General features: G+C 34.1%; 1 protein-coding gene and 1 pseudogene across 4 annotated transcripts in view; both read right to left on the bottom strand.

The window, feature by feature from the left end:
* The window catches only part of PTEN (phosphatase and tensin homolog), an 87,857-nt gene that overhangs the window by 15,607 nt on the left and 53,363 nt on the right, over nt 1-18,887 (bottom strand). For all 3 annotated transcript variants that reach the window (XM_082424701.1, XM_082424700.1, XM_082424702.1), the window contains 2 exons: nt 15,726-15,769; nt 13,637-13,875 (listed from right to left, as the gene is read on the bottom strand). In XM_082424701.1, the coding sequence (XP_082280827.1) occupies nt 13,637-13,875; nt 15,726-15,769 (283 nt within the window). The remainder of the gene's footprint in view (nt 1-13,636; nt 13,876-15,725; nt 15,770-18,887) is intronic.
* LOC309642774 (small ribosomal subunit protein uS15 pseudogene) lies at nt 512-1,716 on the bottom strand (annotated as a pseudogene). The gene has a single exon. The product of its transcript is annotated as a small ribosomal subunit protein uS15 pseudogene (transcript).

The following is an 18,887-nucleotide window of genomic DNA, read 5'->3' on the forward strand; positions in this document are numbered from 1 at the left end:
GATAGATGATATTTTTTCTCTTTATCTCCATTCTTGGTGTAAGTTTGCATGAAATAATTAAAAGGTTTTCAAAGCTTTAATTTTACTCAAGTAGCAAGTGATTGGTAGCATATCTATAATGCAGGTGCTTATACACCCAGTTAATCCTTAACAGAAAGGCAAATGTGTAGAGAAACAGTGTTATGAATCTGTTAGTTCTCACCAGCGGATGAATAATTAATGTATAAATACAAGATGAATCAAAATTATTGACACAATTCAAAGAAAAATGGTGAAAAACATAATTGTAAATTTATTATTTTACTATCAAATTATGCATAATTAGTCTTCTGTACCTTAACTTTGCAATCCTTACCTACCTGTTAGCTTACCAGCACCTCAAATTCAATGTGTCCAAATTAACAGACATTAAAAAGTTGGGGAGAAATCAAAAGCTTTACAGACAAGCAAAAGCTGAAAGAATTCAGCACCACCAAGCCAGTTTTACAGTTTTATATTAGATCTTGATATCTGGTAATGAATAAACTCTGGTTTTGTTTTCCTTAAAAAAAAAAAAAAAAAAGTTTGGAAGGCCCTAATGTGTATGGACCATAGCCCATAGCCCTTAATGTGTCGTCCTCACTCTGTTCTCATCTCTTACAGCCATCATGCACACTCACTAAAATTTAATTAACAATACAATGTATTGTACAGAATACACTGTAATCTAGGATTTGAAATAAAATGAGTAAAACTTCCACACTAAGTTGACAATGTGATTTGTAACACTTCAAATATCATATTTCCTGAATGCATACACTGAAAACAATGATTCATGTGCATGTTTTACGTACAGCATCTTGAATATTAAGATTAAATTTAAATATATATATCTTTTTAAAAATCTAAGAAATGAACTTTTTACTGATCTTCAAAAATTCTACATATCTGAAAAGAGGGCTGACCTTTTAAAGCTCTTGAAGATTAAAAATTACTACATTTTCAAATTTTCCATTTTTTCATTTAAGTTAAGACTAATAAAAATCAATTCTATTCTTGAATCAAGAATTTTTAAGCTAAACTGGTCTATAACTATATCCCAAAAATATAGTTCTACTCTCTACCACTAATTATTGTCCTTCTCCTACTCTGTGAAGAAAAATACTTATATTCTTAACTTTTTTTCTTTCTTTCTAGTTAAACAATGATTTTATTGCTTGAGTACAAGAGACAAATTTATGCAACCAGGGCAGAGGCTGTGGATGACTCGTATTTCCAATTGGGGAGGAGGACTCATTTGGTCTTGTAATATCGAGCCAACCGGTGAATACGGCTCTCAATCAGAATCAGACGGAATTTAGCATCTTTATCCTTTCTGTTTCTCTCGAGATGCTTTCCAACAGCAACAGCTTTCTTAATTAAATGATAGAGATCCTCAGGAAGATCAGGAGCAAGTCCTTTGGACTTAAGAATTCTCAAGATTTTATTGCCTGTCACAAAACGTACTTGTGCAACACCATGTGAGTCCCTCAGGATCACACCTATTTGCGAGGGAGTCAGGCCCTTCTTGGCCAGTTTGTAGACCTGCTCCTTCCCGTCGTCAGACGTCAGCTTCAGCCAGGTGGGGACGCTGCGGCGGTAGGGCAGAGCCGACTGGGACAGGCCCTTCCCGGGAGCATGCATACGACCCATGATGGCGGCGGTGTGGTAGTGAAAAGAGCTTAACTTTTTTCCTCAAGTAAAACTTTCAAAACATTCTAATTTTAGCTAAACTTAGCATTCTTCAGATTGACTTAGCATCACATTCCTGGCCATCATCTCAAAAGGCAGCCATTGCTTCTTCAATTCCCTTATATTCACAGACCAGGAGGATATTTGGTGTTCCTCCCACTATTCCTTCCAACCCACTTTTCCACTGTCTTTACTCAGTCTCACCTATTCCAAATCTGTATCATTCAATAACTCTTTCTTCTGTTATGCACTTATTAACACTTGACTATAATGATTTCAGCATTTTAAAACCTCTCTTCCTGTCCTGTCCCAAATATCATCCTCAAAGAACTAAGTTCCCATTTTACTGGGAACCCTGAGGTCACCCAATGTGAGCGCCCTCAAAATTATTTTCTCTCGTCTTAAAATCTTTTTAGTCCTGATACTTTCTAACAGTGTCTCTTCATGTTCACATTGGTTCCATTTTTGCAAGTGTTCTATTAATTATCTCCTCTCTGGCATTTGCCTTTATTCTCTCCACCTGTCTCCTCCTAATGAAAAAGCTCAGGTAACGCTTATCCTTTATCCAAAACAAGCAAACAATTCTAAGACCAAAAACCCACACTCTCCCCAAAATCTTGTATCTCTTTCAACCTATCATCTTCTCTCTATATATAAACTCTTGAGGAGAAGCCTCTACTCCTTACCTCTTGGAAATCTGTTATTATGAGGCTGATTTCTTAATGGTCATTAGTTCTTAACGGTCATTAATGGTCATTTCCTACTGTTTTCTTATTATCATTGTGGCTCATTTTTTAGCTGTCATTTTGAAAACTCCCTGTTCCTTTCATAGGATACACTCTCTGAAGGTTTTCTCCTGGGACTTCCCTGGCGATCCAGTGGTTAAGACTCCCCGCTTCCAATGCAGGGGGCAAGGGTTCAATCCCTGGTCAGGGAACTAAGATCCCACATGTGGTGCAGTGTGGCCAAAAACAATAAAATAAAATAAAATATAAAATATAAAATAAAATAATAGAATAAAATAAATGAAAATAAAAATAAATAAAATATTTTTAAAAATAATAAAGGTTTTCTCCTATCCTTACCGGCTATCTCTTCTCTTCTTGTCCCTAAATGCAGGTATATCTCAAAAAATTGATCTCAGCTATTCCCTCTTTATGTCAATCCTATCTACTCCACTGGTTTAATTATGTCTTACACATTAACTCCAAAACCTGTGTCTCTCAACATGACTTTATTCCCAACTCCCAGTCCAGAATTTCCTACACTTGGACATTTCTAGCTGGAAATCTCAGAAGCACTTAAAACACAACATATCCTAGAACTGAGGCTTTCACATTCTTGCACAGACCAACCTCCGTTATTTCTGTCGTTATACCCAACTCACTGTCTTCTCCAGCATCCGAGACAAAAATCTATTCTAATACCATCACCATCGTTGAGTGAAGGAAACAATCTGAGAGACAGCAGTGATATACACAGGGTTATAGTAAAGAGAAGTGAGGGAACCCCAGCACTATGGCAAAGGTCCAGGCAGCAGAGTCGAGGCAGAGATTGGTATATCAGTCAGCATATCAACTACCTGGCATATATATATATATATACATATATATATATATACATATATATATATACACACACACACACACACACACACACACAAACACATATGCACGTGTGTCTGTGAGCACAGACACACACACACACACTCCATGCAAAATGGAAGGCAAACCAGAGGTTAAGCTTGTTTAGAATACTCATATTTGATTCCTTCACGTCTATTCAGATGTCGAAATCCAGATTCTTTCTCTTTTTAAAAAAATTTTTTTATTTTATATTGGACTATAGTTGATTTACAATGTTGTGTTAGTTTCAGGTATATAGCAAAAAGATTCAGTCAAAACCCAGATGTTGACTTTGAAATGCTTCTCAAAATACCAGTTCTGGTTTTCTGTGGCCTTTCTATTCAGTCGCCTCCTGCAATTTTGCAATAGCCAACTGATTATCAGCCTTTCATTTATCTATTCTCCAATTCATTTTTTATGCTGCTTTTGGATTAATTTTACAAAAATATAAGATTAATCACATTACCAAATAATTCAAAATGTTAAATGGCTTCCCAGTGTCTACCCAAATAACAACAAATTTAACAAACACTATAATTCTTTAACAACATGAAAATATAGCCTAACCTCTTTTTCCACGCTTATCCCTCACAACTCCCTTCCATGTACTCTTAACTTTTCGCCAAACCATTTAATTTCCCCCATATTATACTTTCTGGTTTTAAAAATGTTATCTTTATCATATTGAGGTAGAAGGGCTATGCAAGCAATCATATGGGGAGTTTTACATACTTTCTAACACCTGGACCAATTTAAATAACATAATTATTTGATGCTTCAAGGTCTGATAGCAGCCATCTGAAATGCAATTCACATCAGGTACTTCTTGAGGGCTCCTATACATTTTCACTCTTAGATGGTCTATTCAGATTTTGGATTTCATCTTGAAGCATTTATTGTCCATTTTCCATTTAAATTTTCAAATTAATTATCATATACCTGAATATAATTTTTAATGTCACTTCCACACTGTAGTTTTATCTCTTTTCTCAAACTTCCAACATCTGATTTTTTGTTTTCCCTCTCTTTTCTTTTTCCTTTGATTGGCTTTAAAAGAGATGTATTGATCTTATTCGCATTTTTATACAGTGTTTGGATTTATTAGTTCAAACGGCTTACTGTTTGCTAATTCATAAATTTATATTTTCATCTTTATTAATCCATCTATTTGTTATTATCTTAATAATACCTAATATAAATTTCTATTTCTTCATTGTCCAAAAGTTATTTAAGTAAGTGGCTTTAAATATCCAAATGGCTGATTTAGTTTGATTAAACTTTTTAACAAAATCTCTCATTCTATTGAATTGTAACCAAGGGATGAGATTTATATATTTCTACTTGGAGGTGAGATTTTACGGTTGGCCTAATGAATTATTAATGTTGATAACTGTTTTATGAATGACAAAAAAAAAGAAATACATTTTATGGGCTTGTATTATATTATTCAAGCCAGCTATATATCTTCTTATTTTGTACCTTCCTGATCTTAAAGTACATTAAAAAAGATCCCTACTAGCATTGCTATCAATTTTTCTTAATTTCTTCCAGTTTTTGCTTAATATATTGTGATGTTATGTTTAGCACTAAAAAGTCCATAACTGCTAAGTCTTCATTGTGGAGTGCACCCTGTGTTAAAATAAAATGACATTCTTGATCCAGTTTTACACATTTACACATCAATACTCTCAAATCATCTTCTTTAAGATGAATTCACAATCTAGATTCCTCAGCTTAAAAAGTAATTTTCTATCTCAGTAAACTTTTCACTGGCACTTCTAAACTCAGAAATAATGTAGATGTTTTACAATGATAGTGTTTGCTTGAAGCTTGGAAATCCATGTTTCAGAGTAATCACAATAAGATTATTACAGGAAAGTAATTCAACAAAGGAAGAAATGTGGCTCTTAGGAATGCCAGTTCCTACAATGACAACATATAACAGTAGTTATTGTATATTAAGCGGCATGCCAGACATTTTACATATATCCCTAAAACTACCACCACTTTACAAGATAGATCTCCTCTATTTTAAGGATAAGAAAACAGTCCTAGTGCATATAATCACCTTGTTCAAAAACAAGATTTGAACCTAAATATGAGTCTGATTCTAATTTTTTTTACTCCTACATCCTGGGTTTTACTAATAGCATGCATACCAACTATGTAATCTGAAAGATTCACAACCTCTCTGAGCTCTTATTTTTCCCATCTACAAAAAAATCTCCAAAGTTTAGAGTATTACAGTGCTTCAGTTCTATGAAACAAATTATGAGTAGTGTATTAAATATTGGTACATGAACCACAGAATTCTTGAGAATAATATGAAGCAGAAAACTGATATTTTTATTATCCTTTCCCCTTTGGGATGCCATCTCTCTCCCTGTGGTTTGGGGGAGGGGGAGGGGGGGCCCTATTCTTCAGCTTCAGATATATGGCCCAAGCCTCTGGTCAGAATGTTTGGTTCAGGGATGGGTACATGCCCTAATCCAGGTAAACCAGAACCTGAACTAGAAATTTTTGCTCAAATTGTAGCTCTCTTGCCATCGCAGTTGCTAAAGTAGACAGCACGTAAACCTGGAGCTACTACCTTGCCATTACTTGCATAGTCTGCCTAAAAATAAAGTACATAAAGACAAAAAAAGAGAGTAGAGAGAGAGATTTCTGACATCTGTTAAGCATCTAGATTCAGGCCAGAGCTTTTAGGGTTATATAAGCCAATAAATGTCTCCTTATGTTTCAGCTATTTTGAGTTGGGTTTCTGTGACTTGAAACTGAAAGAGTTATAATACATTATAACACAGTCACTTTTTTTTTTCCTTTTTAACTTTCTATTTCTACTTTGGGGATCAAAATAATAAAGAAAAATCATTTGGACAGGAGAATATAGAACAGTAGAAAGGATACTGGATTTGAGGTTAGGAGATATGGTTTTGAGTTGTTACACAGAGAGATTAAATGACCTAGGACAAAATTATCTTTGCAGATCCGTTTTATCATTTACACTAAAATGGGTCTGAAATAATTGCTAAGGTCCTTCAAGGTATAAAACTCTTAAAATTTTATGAATATACAGATTGGATAACAGGCTTAAATACCATGTATTAGTGAAACACAGTTTAGCCTAGGAGAATTAATGTGTTAGAAAAAATAAGAATGTTATATTTGGAGTTTTCTTAAGCCAAAAAAGAGGGTAATTATAGCTTACTTTGTTTGTTTGTTTTTTTATATGCACTTCCATGTTTATTGTAGTTCACAACAGCCAAGATACAGAAACAACCTAAGTGTCCATCAACAGATGAATGGATAAAAATGTATATATACATACAATGGAATACTACTCAGCCTTGAGAAAAAAGGAAATTCTGCCATCTTCGACAACACCAATGGACCTTGAGGACGTCATGCTAAGTGACATATATCAGACAGAGAAAGACAAACACTGTACAATATCCCTTATATATGGAATTTAAAAAAACAAAACAAAACCAAAAACTGAACTGGAAAACAGTAGAATGATGGTTACCAAACACTGGGGGTGGGTGAGGGGATGGGAGAGATGATGTTTAAGGGTACATATTTAACAACTAGTAGATAAATAACTTCTGGAGATCTAATATAAAGTACAGGGATTACAGACAACAAAACTACATTATAAACATTAAACTTGCCAAAAGACAAGATCTTATGTGTTCCCACCACTAGAAGAAATGATACTTCTGTGGAACAACAGAGGCTAAGGCTACAATGGCAATTATACTGCGATATAAATGTATCAAATAAATATGTTGCACATCTTAAACTTACACATGGTTTTATGTCAATTATATCTCAATAATTAATCAAGGAATAAATTAAAAAATAAAAATGAAGCCTTAAACGGTTTTAAGCCCTACAGTAAAAATGTACCCATTCATAAGTGTGTCCTTATCTCCTTAGATACAATTTTAGACAACAACATTCTTAGTATCGTAATTTCTTTTAAGTTTTAAATGCTTCACAATTGAAGGCTTCACATAAGACAAAGTTTCGTAACAAATAAATATTTGCAGAGCTGTTCTCAAGTGTCCAGCTATCCTGGCGTGGCATAGCAGAGAGTGCATATGTACTAATTCAACTGTGTACCTCTCAAACACTGCTCCTCCCCTGCCACCCAATAACAACAACAAAAAACAACCAATAAATTGTCACGAGGTTGTCAGGAAAATCAGAAAGAAGTCATAAATACATTTCTTTTCCTGTTACAGCTACTTCATTTCTTCTTCCTTACTTTGTTTTAAATAAAAAGAAAACGAGAAAATTTCATTAGGTTACCATATGGGGAAATTTAGTAAACAGACTAGAAAAAAATAACCTGATTATATATTAGAACATAAATTCATTCCTCACAGACACTAGAAAATTTCCTCTTCTTGGGATCACTTAGAATAAAGTTAATATTTATTATTTCTAGAAGACAGAAGTCTTCATTAAAGATAAGCTAATGAACTCACATAGAGAGATCATAATACATAAGAACTTTAATAACTGCTTCGAAAACAAACCCCCCCCAAAAAAGAAAATCAAAGCCTCAAAATTTTTTCCTGAGAGTTTAATCAAAGAAAGTTAAGTATTAATGCTTACTTTACCTGCTACCATTCTAGAAGCAGGAAGACAAGAGAGAGAGAGGAGAGATTCTGGGTAAGTTTGTCATGTAATAGAAGTTTCTCTCTCTAAATTCAGAAATTTTGGGAATCTTTCCAAAATATACACTTACCACTACTGGTAGGATGTTTTAATTCTTTATTCATAGTCTGTAATAAATATTGTGAGTTATCTACTTTAATTCTGAAACATAAGTACAGACAGTGTAAGGCATAGATTAGATAGGAAGCAACCCTAGGAGCTTTATTGGGGTGGAAACCATCGGACAGTTCATTTTAGAGTAATTTGCCACGTGCTCATAAAGCAAAAGATCAAATATGCAAAGAAATGATTCCTAGAGAAGTATAACATAATGCCTTCTTGTAAATTATTGAATAAGAAAGTCTTCCCTCAAGTAGTTACACCACTCTCAGAAAACTTTTTTTTTTAAATAAGAGGTATCAGTTGTACTTTGACTTCTCTGCAACATTCAAACCCTGAAGTATTATTTGGGTATTTTACTAACACAGCTGCACATCTTATGGTCAGCTGGCACCCACCACTCTGCCATCTAATTTGTACCAAGTCTGCTGAGAAAAATGTCAAGACTCTACCAGGTTAATTTGAGGAGAGTCTCTGCAAAGTCTATAAATCTTCACCAAAAACATGACAACTGGCTCCTCTTTCTTCAAAACAAGAGGGAGGAGGGGAAGGTGAGGGGGTGGGGGGAGAAGAGAAGGAGGAAGAGAAAGAGGGTGGGGGAGAGAAAGAGGAAGGGGGAGGAGGAGGAGGAGAAGAAGAAACATTCTGCTCCTATAAAAATGTCACCAGAACACAATTTTCTTCAGCTTCGTAGTGTTTCTCCTTAGTTAAAATTAAGGCTACAAGCAAAAGAACATTAAAGACATTTCTAATAAAATTAATCCTACACAAACTGAAAAACTGATAAAATGTACGTATCTCTTTAAGAGTGGTTCACATTTACAAAAATGCAAATCTACAGACACAACCTAAAATACTGGTAAGAGGATAAATCTCTTAACAGATGTTTCAAGAATAAAACCACTTTGGATAATCAATTATATTTATTATCAGATAACTTATTTCTCTGGGAGAATTCCACAGCTGTATAACAACAGCTTTACCATGCTCAGCTAAGTTTTCTTATGATAAGTTATATTCATTAAAGGTTAAAAATATATTATTATATATATTATTATTTCACTAGCACTCTTACCATTAGGTAAACATGTGATTTATTTGAAAATTAGTAAGAAAAATTCCAAAGATTTAAAGGAAGCCTGCAGCATTATATTTTTAACACCAACAAACTCAAGCTATCCTTATTCTATTTAATCAGGGGTCTTTACTGCTCCAGAATCTATTTTTAAATATAAACTGAGGAGCCTTGTCAAAAGAGGCCAATTTCATCATCATTATGTGACCTTTCAGGAGAGCTTGACTCTGTGCAGAGATTAATTCTGAAGAGCTTCAAAACTCTTTTACAATTCCAGGATTTATGGACTTGATATTGTAGAAAGAAGTTCACCAATGTGTCAGGGGATTCAAATTTTACTCTGAATACCGTCATTAATTGTTTGGATAATCCTGTTCAAAGCACTTCATCTTTCTGGGCCTCAGTTTTATCATCTATAAAATAAGAAATACTCCTGCAAAAAAAAAAACAAAAAACAAAAAACCTCATCATCTTATGACTTTTATCTACTCTGTCTAGCTTTCTAATGCTGTTTCAACCTATAATGGAAACAACACCGTTTAGTAAAATACAGCTTTGTCAACAGCATCTGCCCATAAATGTCTTTTTGCCTTTTAAAATATACACAAGGATAAAGGTAGGAGCACATTACGATACTCCTTTAGAGCCTGTGAATAATTCATCCAAAAAGTAGTCTAGGTATATTAATTAATCATGAGCTAATAAAATAAGCACAACATATCTTAATGATTTACTTTGACTTCAAGATACTAAAGTGATCAATTTTGGCCAAATTACATAACTCTGAGTTTTAATATCATGTAACAGCTAAACATAATTTTACTGAGTACATCCTTAGTAGTACATACAGAACTCCATTTTCTATTAACCCATCACCTTTCACTTGGGTGAGATTCTAACCTATGAGAGGACAGAGAATACGCTGTGCCTGGAACAGTTCTGCTGATGATGTAGCTACTATTATATTCTACCACATGATACTACAGGCTTTGCTTTTTATTTTCATAAATACTTCTCTTGCTATCTTTTCACTCTGGCCCCTGTTTCACAACAATATCCCATGGGGCTTGCCATTTCATCAAATCTCTCCTCTCCTCTACAGAGAAACAGAACTGACAACTGTATTACCAGATTGTGATGACTAAAATATCTTGCCATTGACAAATTAAAATATGGCCTCATTTTTCATTATGTAGACATCTCTTGAATCTAACTTAAATGGGAAACAGAGAAAATAAAATACAATAAAGTTTAAGTATCCTTGGGTTTTACTTTTTCCCTGAACACGATGGGACGGAATATCCCAAGTGCTTCTTATATGGCTAGTTCTCACTATCAGAAGCATTCAGCCAACTATCCTGAAGAAGCACCCACGTCAGACAGAGTATATATTCACATGTGCGGGGGTGGGTGGGTATAAGAGAGTAAGAAGGAGGGAAGTGTGGCGGGGGTGGGAGGTGTGTGTAAGAACACGTGAGAGCACAGCTTAGTTAGAAAGGCTGTGCCATTACAAATACCTTATTTGCCCCCCAACTCAAAATCCTTGATTAAAGTAACCTACAAGGATACTGTAATGCCATACAAACAAAAAATTCACAGAGTGAACGTGGTGAAGGCAAATACCTTAGAAATGGTCAAACATACTTGTAGTTTGCAACAGAAAAGTAAGACTGTTGTAGTATCTCTATCAAACAGTTTTATCCATTCCAAAAAAACAGACACTTTTTTCTAAAACTATGAAGCAGGTCATGAAAGGACTGGAGATACCACTTCTCTTCAGCATATGAAGTCTCAGTTTAGCCAGCTACTAGTTTTCATCAAATACATGCATGGTGACACAAACAATAATTCCTATTTTGGAGTCCTTTTTGGAAACTTCAGCAGACAGTAACATTTTCAAAACGAAGTTTCTCTGCCCAAAAAAAGTCCCCTGAAGAAATCTCAGTATTCTGTAGACAGAGAGTACACCTTAATGCCTGGCAAAACATCTGGTTTTGCTGCTTTGGTAAAGACAGAAGTTCTACACGTCACTGTGACTCCATGCTCTGTTCACCAGTATGCACTGTTGTGTAAGACTCTACCATGAATCCTGAGAGAAAGCTTAGTTATTGTTGTAAAAGTATTCTACGACTTCATGAGAGCCAAGTCTTGAATCACAGACTGTGCAAGAGGATTTGTCACGAAAAAATCTACTGTTGTGAGAGTTGCCAAATTCAGAAAAGCCAAGACTTTCAATCAAGGACTTCTTAAGAGGTTTTGTCAAGAAGTGGGAGCAACTATGCAATTCTTTGCTACACATAAGTTCACTTGCTTTAGGAAGACAAATTCTATAGCTAGAATTTTACCTGCATAAAATACAAACTCATTAACACAGTTTAACTCTTCAATATTAAAACTAAAATGTGGAGTCATAATCTTCTCCTTCAAACACAGCATTATGCCAGAATCTTGCCAAAAAATGATCTCAATAACTAGAAGGCAAAGAAAATGATGCAACATGAATTTATCTGAAGAGTCTTATAAGAATTCTTATTTCTTGACACAAGCCTACTTTCATCTGGCAAAAAAAAAAAAATCTACGGAGTCCATTTGCTCTTTCATTCTTTCATGAGATAGGGGAACAAAGTCAAAACTAATTAGATATCAAAAATGACATAAAAGTTGCCAAGTCAAAGACAATGGCATAGTTTCAATGTGTTATTTAAAAGCTAAATAATAGTAGCCCTTTCATGAAAATTTACTACTGAGCAGAACTACAGCTTAATTTTGGTTAATTTGTACCACTTGATTTATTTAGCAGTCTCAAGTAGTGGCCACTGCCTGGCATAAAAAAAGAAAACGAGACATTATTCTTATAAAGTATTTTTTACATTCTTTGTTAAAAAAATAATTTTCAGTGCAATTAAATACTATAAGCAAAATTTTATGTTCATGTACATGATGCACATTTTTTGTGGGAGAATAGTTACAGTTCTCATCATATTTTTAAAAGGTATATAACATAAACAGTTTAAGAGCCCCTAACTTAAAGCTAGTTCTGGCTCCACATTACACAACTTTTCTGTTTTTATTTTAAATTCTTTTTACCTGATTTCTTTTCGATTACCAAAACGTCTGCTGCTCATCAACCCTGTTTTAAATTTCTACCACTGCTCCTGTGACTGTATTTTAATTTGACCCATCTCTCTAGGTTTTCTTCTCATTCAGTCTCTTTTCCCTGTGCTGCCCTATATTTATTCACTTAAGTACAGAAAAATTTACCTTCTATATTTTTAATCAGTAAAAGCAATTGTTTCCCTTTAAATGAAGAAAGGATGAACCAAAGAAAACATCTCTGTCCTCTGCTCTGGCATTCATTCTAGTGCTATCATCCCAGGGTGCACACAGTATACAGAAATGTTTGGCAAGTTATTATAATCAACATTCACCAAAATCATGCATTAACAATAAGATTCAATTTTGTAAACTATCACCAATAAACAGTGCTTTGGCATCCTTAGATATAATTCAAAAATGTAACAACGACAAGTAAAACAAGAAATGAGGAAGGAGTAAAGGAACCAGGAATCAATGCCATTATCCAGCTTAAATTGATGGCTATGATCACTTATGTTTCTGTTCTGAAGTTAAATTAAAAAGAAATTAGCTTAAACTGTAAGAGAACCTTCCTCATTGTGAAAATTATTAAAACTAGAATAAATTTTTCATATAAAATTAGGATGTCTTCCTCAATAGAGCTCTCTAAATGAGTTTTTCCATCTATCTGAAGTAGTTTGGTTTTTTTTCTTTCTTGGAGACAGAAATGTACAAAGTCCATTTGTAAGAAATGTAAACATGTTTTGCCATACTTACTATCCAAAGAAATAAATCCCTTGAAAATCACTGTAAAAAATTCTCCCAAGAGTTCATTTTTTGCTTTCTAATGTACTACACAAATTAAATGTGTCAATGATTTTCACCATAGTCTTTAGTCTTCTGAATAAGAGAAGAACCTTTGACTAATCTTAATTATAACTACATTTATGAATATTCAAATCAAAGAATAATCTCTATGTATTTTAAAAGTAAAGATCACACTTTACTAGGTAATGGCATCCAAGTTATTATCCAAAGACATTTTATTTTCAAGCAAGCTTCAGGAATATCAAGCTTACTTTTGATCAATGTGCTGCTTTTTTAAATGCTTTGTAAAGATTTCGTGATACCAAATATGCAATCCAGTTAATGGGTAAGATTTGCTAGCATGACATGAAAATGCAAGAATGAACAGAAAAATTGAATGAATCTGTCATTTGCTCATATGAAAGTTAAGGTAGTATACTGATTTAAATGTTTAGAGGAAAGAAAATAAGGGTTAACAACTATCTTTTTAAAAATTTATTTTCCAATAAATTCTCAGATCTAGGAAGAAGAAAGAAAAAAAACATCAAATATAACTTACCTTTTTGTCTCTGGTCCTTACTTCCCCATAGAAATCTAGGGCCTCTTGTGCCTTTAAAAATTTGCCCCGATGTAACAAATATGCGCAAATCATTACACCAGTTCGTCCCTTTCCAGCTTTACAGTGAATTGCTGCTACATGATTGTCATCTTCACTTAGCCATTGGTCAAGATCTTCACAAAAGGGTTTGATAAGTTCTAGCTGTGGTGGATTATGGTCTTCGAAAGGATACTGTGCAACTGTGGTAAAAAGATAACCTCAAATAAGAAAAAAATCTCTCCTGAACTGCTTATTAAAAGTAGGTTAACTTTAGAAATGTTGCATATAAACTTAACAGAGTTCTTAAAGAAAAACTGAACTCCAGAGAAAAATAATTTATTGTCTCATAATTTTCTAATTTTTGAATAGTAAATAGTCTCTCAACTCAAATTTATCCATTAGACAGGGAAACCAGGTATTATTTTCCTCACTTTATGAAGGAGGAAACTTTGCAATAGAGTAGCAAAGAAGTATCAGAGGTCACAACATATCAGAGGTGGAGGTAAACTCAAAATTAAATGTCACAGGAGCCTCTTATCAGGGCTCTCAATACATTTTCTAACAAAAGGAATTGTAACACTTACAATATTGCATAATCACAAAACATATATTCCAAAGAAAGTACAGATCACTAACAAATCAACAATGGAAAAGACTGCATTTTACACTTCATATAATAAAAAGGTCAAACATGTTATTTTAAAGATGGTCTTGCAAATGTTAGTGTTGCATACACATGACTTTAAAGACATTTACAAAAGAAATTGAGGGAAAAAAACCCCCAAGTTATAAAATGTATACAGTTGTAGTACAGTTTATCAAGCGATGTTTCAGGTCTTTTCACATGAGTTATAAGAACTCAAAACTTCTCTGTTCCCTATAGTTAGAGTTGAGGCCTTTTAAAAATTTTTTCTAGAAATAGGACTTTAAATATATCACTACTAAATTTTATCTTATTGGTTCCACTCTATTAAGATTCTTAAAAATGCCAACTAACATTCTATGTACCTATCTTCTGTGTTATCTAAATATGTGAAAAGTATGTCTTTTATATCTTCAACCAAGTCATTCATAATGGGGTACAAGATACACTCAATTAAGCCTTCAGTGTGACAGGAGAGCTCTTCAAGGAGACAATGACTACCGTTACAGGGAATCATCAGGACAGCTTTTACTTAGTCATCTGCCCAGCTGTACCATCATTCCATCTTCATTTCCCCAGTGGCATACAAAAACATCCAGAAAAACCTGTTAAACGCCTATTTAAAGCTAGATAAACCTCGAGTAAAACACTCTTTGACCAGTAAGCAGTAGCCTAAATCCACTAAAAATGAAACCTTCTTAGTAAATCTATCCTGGCTCTCACAGCCATTAGCACTTCTGAATTCTCAAACCAACTGTTTGAAAGTCCATTCTAAATATTTAGGAGGGATCAATGGCAAATATATCAATCTGTCAAGGCACCCACTTTCTCTTTTTGACTATCACGGCAGCATCTTGCCAAGCTTCTCAACTCTCCAGGTCTCTCATGCTCTCATGGTTCAAAGGGTTCCACAAATACAAATGAAAGTTTCTGTGGGCTCTGAGATAGAATTTACTACACCTGGAGAAGAACACATTTAAATCATCTCCTGCTCTCATCTATCAGGCTCCTCTTATCCATATTTCATTATACCCTTTTCCACCACACAGGTCATGTTCCTCGACAGGAGTTAAGTTGTTCTTCTTTCTCCCTGTAATCTCTTACTGTTACACCAAATGCCTCAAACTGTAGGTATAACCCTCTCTTTATTCTACTGTTAGTCTAGGAATTTCTCCTAATTCTCGGTCTATCCTACAATTTAGTCTTTCTAGTACTACTGGCAAGTTTATATGATACTTGTTTCCAAAAACTCAATAGCAAAATTAAATTTATTTTTCAAATTTTCTAAGACCATCTTTAAGATAAATATATCACTTAATAATTGAGATTATTCATTATTGGTATGACAGTAAGATTTAGACTGTTGGCTTCAAGTTATCAAACATAATACAGTGTATTTATGCCTACCTCTGCAGTTAAATTTGGCGGTATCATAATGTCTTTCAGCACATCTAAAAGAAAAGTTTAAATGTGATATAAAATTATCTTTTGCACTTGAGAAAAAAAAGTATATTAGTAACAAACATTTTCTGAACCTTTATAATGTACCAAGCATTATATGTCTTACATTAACTATTGCTTTTAATCCTAAAACTCTTGTGAAGTAGGTACTGTTATTATCCACATTTTACAATTAACAAAATCAAGGCTGAAAATGTTAAGTATACGCAATCAGAGCTTATACGTTTGCTTACAAAACTTATAATGCCACTAATATACAACATTGCAAATTCAGCTGCATCTACACCTTCACATTCCCTCTGTGAAAATTATACATGCTAATGGTCTTTATTTTTGATTTCACAAGATATGTATAAACAACTAACTAGCTTCAATTTTATCTTTGCCTTATAATTGAGCATATACAGTTTTCTCAAACTATTACTACAAAAGATGTATGTTAAAAACAGTAAAATTATAAGGGCAAAGGAAAAGTAAAGAAAAACTGAATGATGGTAATCTACTCAGACACAACACTTACTAAATTTTTTAACCAGATCTTTCTCTCTTTAGAGAAGCCAAAGGTCATCTTTTTCAATAATCTCTCAGGTTATAAGTTTTAATTAAAGTCTGAGAGTAATGAAAGACTAGTAAGTAAAATCAATACAGAGTAGAAAAAAGTAATGTTGACTTAGCATTACTTACAGCATGCTAAAATTTGTCTTTTTAATAGTAGTCACATATTTGTTATCATGCAGTGGCTGACTCATGATTAATAGGCCATGTTTATAAACATTAATAGGCTCAGAAAGGGATTCCATACATTAGCTTGTGGTCAGCAGCATTCTGGTACCTCCAACTACTAACCAAACCAGATATTTTTAAAATTATTTAAAATAAAAACTTAGCATTTTAAAACAAATAAAGGTCCATAGCCTCTTAATTCACCATTCCAAAATCCCCAAATTTTGAAGCATCTGAAACTTCCTTTTAACTGTATGGCAAACTCAATTGCAGCAGAACTTGATCTGAGTTTATGAGAATGTGTAGTCCTTAATTAATAGGAATACACTTACAGCAAAGAGTAAAACATTTTATTCTAGGTACTGTTCCAAATCCCACTGGGGTGTTATGCAATACAAAATATATGCCTCCATGTTACCTTTCTAAAAACTGAAAAATTCTGAATGCTGAAACACAACTAGCCCAAAGAATTTCACATAATTGGTTATAGACCTGTGCTTTACATTTAGAAATCCTGAAATATCTGTAGAGTTCATCTATTTTAAACAATTTTTAAACTCAAATCCACATGAAGGTTGGGAATTCCCTGGTGCTCTCACTGCCGAGGACCTGGGTTCAATCCCTGGTCAGGGAACTAAGGTCCTACAAGCCAGGTGGTGCAGCAAAAAAAAAAAAAAAAAAAAAAATCCGCATGAAGGTTGAACTAATTATAAGCAAACTGCAATCCACTAATTTCTAACTGGTCAGACCTGAAACAAATCAGCTTCTCATAATATTGCTGAAAACAAAGCTTTTCCATTTTAGCATACTATAATTTAGTATATTGAGTTTTGCTAGAAAGAAAATTTATTTAACAATGACATATGCACATATATGCATCCTTGCTAAATAATTTCATACTCACTTTTATTTAAAAAAAAAAATGACAGGCAGGAAGAAGAGAACTGACCAAGAAAATAGTAACATTTTACACTTTCTTTGGTACAGGTTAAAGAGGAGTATGGTCAATAGAGAAGAATCCGTAATGGAATATTTTATAAGGAATCATGTAAAATAGGGCTTACGAGGTGAGGGGAGAGGTATATACCAGGAAACAATTCTAAGAAACTGGTCTCATGAGAGCACAACAAAAAATAAACATTTTGAGTTTCATACAGCTTCAGTTATCTAAAATTCCTGTACTTTTTTAGCAGCTCAAAATGTTTGGCTTGATAAACACTGCTGATGACTGCCTTCATACAGTGATTCTCAAATATTATTAAGAGGAAAAAAATGGAGGGAAAGTGAAAATAATGAGCTACTAAGTGTCTATTAGATGTGCATACCTTACAAAGTTTCCATGTTTTTAAATTCATCCTCACAATCATATAATAGTTAATACCGTCTCCATTTTATATATGAGAAAGCTAAATTTAGAAGAGCATTACAAAACTGGCCCCAAACCACGATATGTAAATGGAAGAGCCCAGCACCTCTGATTACAAAAGTCAAACTTTTTTCAGTATTGTTCCATACTTCACGCATAATAAAAAATATAAAAGTTTAAAAAACAAAACAATAACAAATTTTAGTCAAAGTCAGCATTCCAACAAGAGCATTATTTGGCATAAAAGAACCAACAAACAGTGATAATGAAAACATGAAAAAATTGTGAAAATATCTACAGGTATGGATAGGGGGTATGTGAAAACATATACTGGGCCTGGTAGTGATGAAAGTGATCTGGGGAGTGGTTGGTCGGGTAAGAAAGAAAGAAGACTCTCTTAATTCAAACCTCTGATGGGGCTTCCCTGGTGGTGCAGTGGTTAAGAATTCGTCTGCTAATGCAGGGGACACAGGTTCGATCCCTGGTCCAGGAAGATCCCACATGCTGTGGAGCAACTAAGCCCAGGCGCCACAACTACTGAGCCTGTGCTCTGGAGCCCACGAGCCACAACTACTGAGCCCACGTGCCGTAACTGCTGAAGCCCTCATGCCTGGAGCCCGTGCCCTGCAGCAGGAGAGGCCACGGCAATAAGAGGCCCGCGCACCGCAACGAAGAGTAGCCCCCGCTCGCCACAACTAGAGAAAGCCCACGCACAGCAATGAAGACCCAACGCAGCCAAAAATAAACAAATAAATAAATTTTTAAAAATTAAAAAAAACAAAACACAAACTTTCTCTGATAACTGCACACACATACACACACACACACAGAGACCCTTGTAAATTTATGATATTAGTGATAAGACAAGTCTTTCAACAAACCAAAATTAAAGATACATGAATGGTAAATGGGATCTGACTAAGACAAGTGTTAGGTAGATCTAACCATTTGTACTTCCTTATAACTAGAACTCAACTTAAAAGATATCTTTTTTTAAATCATCACCTCATATTGGCTTA

Source organism: Balaenoptera physalus (genome assembly GCF_965194825.1).
Source record: "Balaenoptera physalus genome assembly, chromosome: 14".
NCBI lineage: Eukaryota > Metazoa > Chordata > Mammalia > Artiodactyla > Balaenopteridae > Balaenoptera > Balaenoptera physalus.